Source organism: Opisthorchis viverrini, assembly GCF_000715545.1.
Source record: "Opisthorchis viverrini unplaced genomic scaffold opera_v5_70, whole genome shotgun sequence".
Lineage (NCBI taxonomy): Eukaryota > Metazoa > Platyhelminthes > Trematoda > Opisthorchiida > Opisthorchiidae > Opisthorchis > Opisthorchis viverrini.
The window spans coordinates 703,254-712,486 of NW_008751726.1; the positions used below are offsets into that span (position 1 = coordinate 703,254).

The following is a 9,233-nucleotide window of genomic DNA, read 5'->3' on the forward strand; positions in this document are numbered from 1 at the left end:
GTCTCAGTGGCAGAGAGCGCACAGTAAGTAGAGATAGGATTTTCGTTGGCAGATGAGCAGTCGGCGAGAGCACAGAAGGTGGTGATGATTTTCGATCGTACTATAAAGGTTTGTCTGTGGGGAAACTGGTACCAAAGTGTCCACACCGGAGTGGGAGATTTGCTTAGGGACCATCGTCGGGAGCCATTGGCTGAATAATCTAACCTGCAGGGCGACACCTCAAAGTACGGAGTTCGCGAGAAAATGAGAGCACGTTTCATATGTCCCTTAAAAAGACACTATTCAGAATGTACACTCCATTTTAGGAACAATACCGATGAGAAGCAAACAAGTATTCAAATTCATGTTCACCAGCGAATAATATGGAGCCCCGTAAGTCATCTATGCTACCTATTATGGAGAAGCAAAAAACAAAAAGCTGAAGAAATCTTTTGATAAGGTGATCAGAGACATTCGATTAGTCAAATATACTGAGCCGTTCAAAGGCATTTTTTCGAATCCCACAACCTGGTGGATGTAATCTGAGGTCTATGACTCTGGTAGGACAGTCACACAGGACTTGACGTAACGAGGTGGCCACTGGCTGAATAATCTAACCTGTAGGGCGACACCTCAAAGTACGGAGTTCGCGAGAAAATGAGAGCACATTTCATATGTCCTTTAAAAGGACACTATTCAGAATGTTCACTCCATTTTAGGAACCATACCGACGAGAACCAAACAAGTATCCATATTCATGTTCACCAGCGAATAATATGGAGCCCCGTAAGTCATCTACGCTACCTATTATGGAGAAGCAAAAAACAAAAAGCTGAAGAAATCTTTTGATAAGGTGATCAGAGACATTCGATTAGTCAAATATACTGAGCCGTTCAAAGGCATTTTTTCGAATCCCACAACCTGGTGGATGTAATCTGAGGTCTATGACTCTGGTAGGACAGTCACACAGGACTTGACGTAACGAGGTGATGGTGGAACTACGGTTTATAAGGAAGCAGCTGGCCAAGCCAAAACCAAAAGCATTCGTGTTGATGCCACCACTGGTTACATTAAACGGCTTAGTTGCAAAGGTTGCTGTATTCACATTAAATCCCCACCCCTTGTTATCTAAAGCTGAACCCGAATCTATTGGGAGTCAGTTTCGAATAGTTTCTACCGAAAAACAGCGCTATGAAATTACTGAGGGCGATATCTTGTAACTCCTTGCAGCGCGGGGATACCGAGCAACCAAGGCAGATGAGAAAAATTGCGGTAACAACCAGTCGAATTCTGTTGGTGGTTGACACCCTTTACAACTTCTTTAGCTAGTCCTCCATAGTTAGCTTTCGGAACTAAACCTTGAGACTAAGACTACACACAACTCACATTTATGTTGTTCATTCGCCGACAGCAAGAATACGGAACACCGCAGGCTTCCGGACTAGTGTTTGTCTGGTTGCAAGAAAAATATCGGTTGGCGGTCCAATCTGTGTAGGTTTTAGGGCCACAACAACGAAGCTGCAAAGGGAGAAAGAGTGAAAGAATGCGACAGCATTAACTGCACTGGAAATCAACCACAGGGCGAGTCACTGGAGTAAACCGAGGAGCCGCCAAACGGTCCGGGGTCCAAGACAGCCGGGCCGCAACGGAAAACAGGGATCTACCTTCTATGGACTTTGGAAGTACATTGTAATAGGAAGTCTAATGTGGTGATCGGCACAACGTTGAGGATTGAGCTTGTAAGTGGGTTGCTGCATCTTGGCAAAGCATTGTTACGGATACAACTGATGTGTAATGAATGACCAAAGACTATTAAGATAATTCTAACATTCGCATACAAACAGAGGATGGCAAACCTATGGCTCAGCTTCACTATCTTTGTTGCAGCGAATGAAATCAGGTCGAAGGAACAAATCAGTCAGAGAAGCCGCGCGAACAAACATCGTACAAGAAGTTCGCGACAGCTCAATGGCTGAGACAACCAGTGGATCAGCGAAAAGTTTCCGAATTACATTTCAGTCGTCGTTATTTCTTATTAGGGCTGTGTACCTGACCATCCCACCAAAGAGTTCCTCAGCTGCCATCTACTATCGGTCGGATCAGTTCAAACAAATGTACTGTCCGCAACACGAGTAGACAGTAAGAAAAACACAGTGATTCACGAAGAAAAAGGTGAACACGAGGTCTTGCCTCGGGTTAAGTGGAACTTAACGAACGTCTTTGATGCGACAGCAGTGTAACAGATTGTTGAAGATCAAAAGAAATGGAGCCAGGCAGAAAGATTTTTCATAAACTACAGTGTTCCTCAACTGTTTTTATTTCTTACGATCAGTGAGGTGTTACTCAGGTAGGATTACTCTCATCTTCGCCAGTTGTGGTATGCTGTTACTCCAAAGCTAACGTGTTGGTGAGCTGGATAGCTAGTGTTCACATTAGCTGGAGGTTTTAATTCTATACATCTGGTTTCCAAAGTAAACGCATCGGAGTCTTCGTTCATCCCTGAATACATCTGAGTTCAGGCTATATTGCAATGCAATCAAGGTATCAACTATTGACAAAAACCAACAAAGTCTCCCATAACCAGCTTAAAAGCCACCCTAGTAGTAAGCACTACTTTAATACCCACTTTTGCCACACGACTCGCTCATTCAAAATTTACCTCCGCAGCACAAGCTCTAGTCCCCTCTCTGGGAACAGTATCATTTTCGAACTTTGGCTAAACAATACCTGACTAGAATCGCACTAAAAACTAAACAGTGTTGACAGGCTATTCAATTGAGTCCTGTCTCCATCAGAATAAGATGTACCATTCATTTGAAGGAATATTTTATAGATGGAAACTGGGGTACGTCAATCAAATCCCCGAAAACTCCATCAACAGCATGACTCTTAGCCGAGACTGCATTGTTACAGACTAGGGGAACAGTCTGTGAACAAAACCCTACACCCTCCCACTGCTTAACGGGGCAGACTTTTGGGTAAGATGCCCAGTATAGGGTTCGTCAACCAAACCCCTTTCTTCAAACTGAGTAGCCGAAAAGTACTATCCGTTCTTACAGTTCTTCATTCACTGAATTCTCTGTGCACATCCTCCACCCAAGCCCTGATTCATTCAGCTGAAACTTGGTTAAATTAACTATAGATGGAGAAAAGAATGAGAAGGCCGATAACTTATAAAAGTTGCATGGTTCAGAATGACATTCACTGCATTGCAGCTAAAAAACAACCTGGTTCTCTCGATAGAACTACTCACCTCCTTTTGAATGAAATCCATGAAGTTGGTTGTGTCTTCAAATCCTGGTTCTCGATATTGCGTGACAAAAGTAATCCGTATGAGATCCTCGAGTTTTCTTATGGCAGTGTCGCGATAGATAAAGAACAAAACACAACAAACGACTTCGACCAAAAATAACACGGTCAACACTATGTAGTACTAAGGATGGAGATAGATAAATCAAAGAGATGAGAACAACTTACAAATTTTAAGAAACAGCGATTCTCACGTAACGAACCCATAAAACCAGCCATCGAAACGAACAGAGTGATAATCCCCACGCCAATACATAGAACAGTCAGGTTGAAAAGCCACTGTAGCGCCGTTACTGTAGAACCCTTTGGAATACCACCAGATTCCACGAAGGCGATCACACCGAATACAAGGAAGATTGCACCAGTGAGCTATTTAAAATTGAAACAAGTCATGAGGTAGAGTTAACAACGCTACTAAGATGAAAAACATCGACTGACGAGAAACAGTCTAATCAACCTCAGCTAAATATCCAGCCTCCATAAAGAGGAATGGCTAAATAGGTAGTGTAGCAAATATTGAGAGAGTACGTTGCATTCACCGGGGTATGCATAATCAAGGTTAAGTTCAAACCATACACGAATGGACAAAGACACCTGCGCAGAGCTGGTGTTAAAATATAGGTCTGGTTCAGAGTATCGGTAACCAGGAATGTACGCCGTTCAGTTCGCTGAACTCAATGTACAATTTGGCAATTCGGATAACCAAGTAACCCCACTACTTTGCCACATGCTTGCATTCGACAATTAGCTTAACCTGTTAAGTTGCGACCGGGTAGTAGTAATACGGCAATGCTGACTCAAGCAACTGGACCAGACCCGTGTCAGTAGGAGAAATACTTTCGGATGGCCGTTGGTTTGTTTGCTCAGCGAACAGCATACTTTTGGATGTTGTTCGATTGGTGTGTAAGTACAGCATCGCGTGAAACCTGGCACTGTAGTCTCAAAAGCATACCAGCTGTCCGACTGGTTGCCCACCGCAGTTCAGTCACACGAATCAAGAGAAAACATCGGAAATGAGAAATGTGAACTCATCATGTTTGTATGTGACAAGTCCAGTTTGAACCACAAAGCGACGTTGGCCAAGTTCGATACCGCGTAAGATGAAATGGTCGGCGGGAAACTTACTGCACATTTTAATTCACCGGATATCTTAAGACGTATACGAGGTTTGTCGGCTCGACTTTCAAAACTGGATTGCTTGTGACACGTCAAACATGAAACAAACAATGGAAGTTGAATGTCCTTCCAAGATTGTAGAGAAAATTTTGGATCTTTCACATGAGATGCTAGCAAGCACCATATTTGGAGAACCACTTACCAACCTTTCTTTTGTTCAGCCATACGTCATGCAAGAATGCTAGGAGGATTAAGTATCATCTCTAGTAAATATTTGAAAAAAATACGGTTGGCAATACGTATCCCGAATGCTCATGACAAAAATGTGCACTTTTCGATTAAGTTGCTGAACATTTTGTACCTAATCGGTCCCGCTAAAATTTACTGCGAATTTGAGTTGTTCTGGAATCATTTGCTTTAAAAAAATTAGTACACGTGAAATGACAAATATCTCTTTCTGAAGTTTGTATTGTCGGCAATACGACCTTCCATACAGAAAATGAATATTTTTAATCTTGGCGAAAAAGCCAAAGTTGCTAAGACGCTGAAAACCCTACATATTGACACGGTGTGAAAACCGGAAGTGACGAAGGTGAGGATGCCACTTGCTTCTTATAACACTGCCCTCTTTCAGCCCAGGCCGGCCCATCATGAAGCAATCGGAACAATTATTGGCATAATGTCTGTCGAACTTTATTCCGTCTATGTTTTAGTCTACTGTTGTATTACATCTCAAGTGAGACGGTGTAAAACACTGAACTGGTGACAGCAACCGGATCACCCGACATGCTTCATACAGCCAGATGAGAGAGCGGAAAGAGGCTAGTGCTGCCACCTTCTTTCATGCTTCACTACGTTGATTGAGGCGTCCTCACTAACCCATTCAAAATGCACGGAAATCACCCTTGGCTCCCATCTCAACGTCTACACGTCTATCATCATCAACGCCTGCTTCACGTGACAGTTCCTAAATTTGGTAACCTGAAGCCAGAAGATTACTCTTGATTCCTCTCTCCGAGGTTAGGTGGAACACAAGTTCAAGGTCTTTGTGAGGATATCGAACTAATCGCCATCACTTTCCATCCACAGTTGTCAACCTTCGGGGACGCGTGCCAAATAATCGGAACTAATGAATTTACTGACTGATGGATGTTCTTCACTCAGCAAAAAACACGCGTGCATTTAGATCTTCTTGGATACTTTGAACGAACCCCACATCCTTTTGTCCTCCTCCAGTTATGTCAGAACCCGACCCCTGCCTCTCGACTTCCCCTTCCTTGGGCAACCTGGTAGTACCCTAGCCCTCGTACTTCCTTCGGATGGCACAGCAGCTAGGAACCGAAAGGAGGTTACAGCTGGTGAGTATTTTTTTATTTTCAAAGATGACTGACGTGCGATGCAAGGTTAAACTTTGGCCACAAGTACACAGGCTTAATATATCTCTCCTGCTAATCGATATGAAGCGGCTTACCAGCTTACTTTACTATACTTTGCCCTCGGGGATTTCAACATTCCCTCAATCGACCGAACCAACGACAGTTGCACACGCAGTACTGACCTGTGCGCAAAAGAATGCCGTTCATACCATGTACAGGAAGTAAAAAGACCCACAGAACTTTTAAACGTTCTTTATTTGGCGGTGTCTCCGACAGAGACTAATGTGATTCATCTGCAGCCCGTACCAACTCTGAGCAACAATGGTCTCGCTGTATTGGTATTCCATTTGAACCGTAAGACACCATCTAGGCGGACACGTACCGTCTAACACCCCCCCCTTGAGATAGAGAAAACTTCGAACTTAATTGTCCGGAAGTCAGAACAAACGATCAATGTTGTGTGACACGGTGTAGCTCCTTACTGGAAGCGGGGCTCCTCAGGCCAAGGGAAAATCTGGGACAACGAAATTCGATCACCTTATTTGATGTATGCGGACCAAAGGGATGTGCGGCAGAAATCCGTGACAAATACAACCCAAATTCCTACAGGAAGACCCTAATAGCCTACCCGAACGTTCAAGAATCCGGCACCTTACCATCGACGCGGACAAATGCACTTATTCCCATATCAGCAGTGAGACAAGTATCGATGCGGAAAACACCCCGGGATGACGGTCATCAACATGGTCAAAACAACAGCCCAGATGGATAGAGCTGCTTTGGTGGTCAGAGAGGAGCTCTGGGTCTTCGATAAGCACTCGCCACATTAACAAATGAAAGGTTGGAAGCACTCCGCATTACGCTTGTGTGGCGATGTCTGGAGAAATGAGCCTGTGTTCAACAACAACGCTTAGATGCCATACAACCGCAATAGATCGTTCAGCTGCAGCACCATTTCGGTGCCTAACTGCCATGCCAGCCGGTTGCACGAGAGCTGGGATAGTGCCAGATTTCCCAAGCCTAAGACAAGGGATATCGAGAGGCATAGGTCAGGTTCGAACCACCGACCTTCAGGTCAGTAAATTCGCGCTAAAAACTTGGGCCAGCTCGCTCCTCCCCTGCACAACCGTAAGTTATTCGAAAGCCTTATTGTGAAGAAAAGAATACAAGTGGATGGAGAATGTACTTGGTTCTAGTCTACACCTACTGAAACTCATATACTGACAACAACAACGCCATTAACATCGACCAGAGGGAATACGCGGAGCCTATTCCGGAAGACCAGTAGTATCGGTCGTACCCATACTTTTCGTGGTTTGCTTATACCTCTTCAATAGCTTAGAGGTTGAACACCACTTTACTTCGATCAGTATGTATTATGCACTGAAAACGGCATCCTTTCAACATGCGCAATACGACCTAACCACCGCAGCTTCTGGTGCTGGGTACATTCTTCTATCGATAGTCCATGCTGCACAATTGAACACTCGTTTTTTAATTGTACCACTGCGGTTTCGCCGGCACCCACCTACGCGAGCTACGATCCTGAGACGAAGAGTGTCGAAGGCTTCTCAGTTCTGCTGCTGGAAGAGGCCACGTTTAACTACGATACAAAGAGCAGCCTGCAATCTAGTCCGCTATACACGCCTTTTGAGATTTAGGGATGCAGGTTCACCGCTTTGTTCTCAATTTAACAAACGGGACGCGTTCGTTGAGGACTCATGCATTTACCTCATCCTTCGCACTACAATCAGAATTACTACAAAAATTCAAAATATATTAAACGCCCCACAACATGGAGTGTCTCTCCTTGGATTGTAGGTGGCATGTTGGTTGAGAGCAAGTCCAAGAACACTTTGCGGGTGTAGATCGCACGCCAATGGACGAGATCACTTGGTCAGTTCAACCGAAAAAAACTGGCTTACATTAGTAGACCGAGAAAACAATGATAAAGAGAGTACAGTGCGACAAACACACCTGAATGTGGGTAAAAACATTACCGCCTGGACAACTGAATAAACTACCTTTCAACGCTTACACATACGGATTTATGGTAGTGGGATTAGCACACGGCAGCGCGGCGTGTAGCTTGAGTTTATAAACTATCCCAGCGATGCAGACCAACACGACTTCGGAATACTCAACCGAGGACCTGAAAGCGCATGCTTACACGACACTGCCAGGCACCATGGTTCTAAATGTTCCACGGTTGCTCAAGCAAACCTTACACAAATGAAGACTAGCGCTCATCGGAAATGACAAAAAACACTACTGAATCTAGAATGCACATCCACAGAGACCATACTGCATATTGGAACTAAGCACGGTTGAATCCTCGATGAATCCTTGATGGAAACTACAACCAGTTGTTCTCGGCAGAAGAATAAACAGGAATGAAGATTCCCTTTTACTGACCTACAGTTACGCTGAACAATCCGCAAGGGGTAAATGAGGGTCATGTAGTGGACGGTTCGCAGGTTTACTGGAACTCAATGGTGGGAGAAACTGGGCATTTGTACGGCATATGCCACGAATCACAAAGGGACACAACACCCAGAACATCTATTACAGACCTTAGACGACACGAAGAGCTTCAGCTTAGTGACTCCGCGCCAATGCAAAGAAGCAATATTACGATGACTGTAAATTCTCTTCCACCCATTAAACAATAGTATATACGTTGGGCAAAGTTAACACTCACGAGGAAAATGAAGTTCTCTAAACACAGCAGGTATTTGAACCATTGATTGATGTAGGAAAACCTTCTAGGGACTGCATGGTACCGTGCAACTCCCATAGGCGCACGACGCTGAAGACCAGAGGACCACGACAACCAGAAAGGTCATCCGGCAAGGTCGCATATATCCTACGTTCTGATTGGTTTCGATATCCGTCGACAAATTGTGCTGAAGGGAACAACTCTGCCCCTTGGAACAAATTGCTGTTGTGTTTCGCCACATCAATTGTTCATATGATCAAAGGCTCCACGCCATATGCGGACAAATTTAGCAGTTTGCCAAACTTATCAATTTGCACCGAAATGGATTCTGAAAACTCTTGCCGACGTCGACTTAAATAGACCAATCAGTTTGCCTGTTTTGATTTGAGCTGTTACCCGGAATCAGCTTATCTCAAAAGTGAAAAGTTAAAATGACCGCATATGATAAACAAACACAGATATACGTCCTTTACTAGAACTAGGCCAATTCTTAGTTCCCCACGCGTTTGTATGAAATATTACAGAACAAGTATAAAAGACAGGTGCAAGCGCATCATTTAACAGAAACAGCCGAACTGCTTGAACAACCGTCTGCGAGCTGCTGAGTGCACTTTTTTACTAGACTGACTAAGGCTCTGCCCTCGTAAACCAACCGTTGTCTGCATGCATTGGCAGATAATGGTGCATATCTACTTGTGCTTCGTTTTTAACTTTCCAGCCTCCGCCTGCGGTTT

The 9,233-nt window shown here is 44.2% G+C and overlaps 1 protein-coding gene across 1 annotated transcript in view; it reads right to left on the minus strand.

Annotated features, from left to right (window-relative positions):
* The window catches only part of T265_04323 (hypothetical protein), a gene marked incomplete at both ends in the record, with an annotated part of 20,923 nt that extends 12,355 nt beyond the window's left edge, over positions 1 to 8,568 (minus strand). Inside the window, 3 exons of the mRNA XM_009169032.1 lie at positions 1,366 to 1,497; positions 3,233 to 3,657; positions 8,482 to 8,568. Coding sequence (XP_009167296.1) covers positions 1,366 to 1,497; positions 3,233 to 3,253 — 153 coding nt within the window. The remainder of the gene's footprint in view (positions 1 to 1,365; positions 1,498 to 3,232; positions 3,658 to 8,481) is intronic.
* Between the last annotated feature and the right edge of the window lie 665 nt (positions 8,569 to 9,233).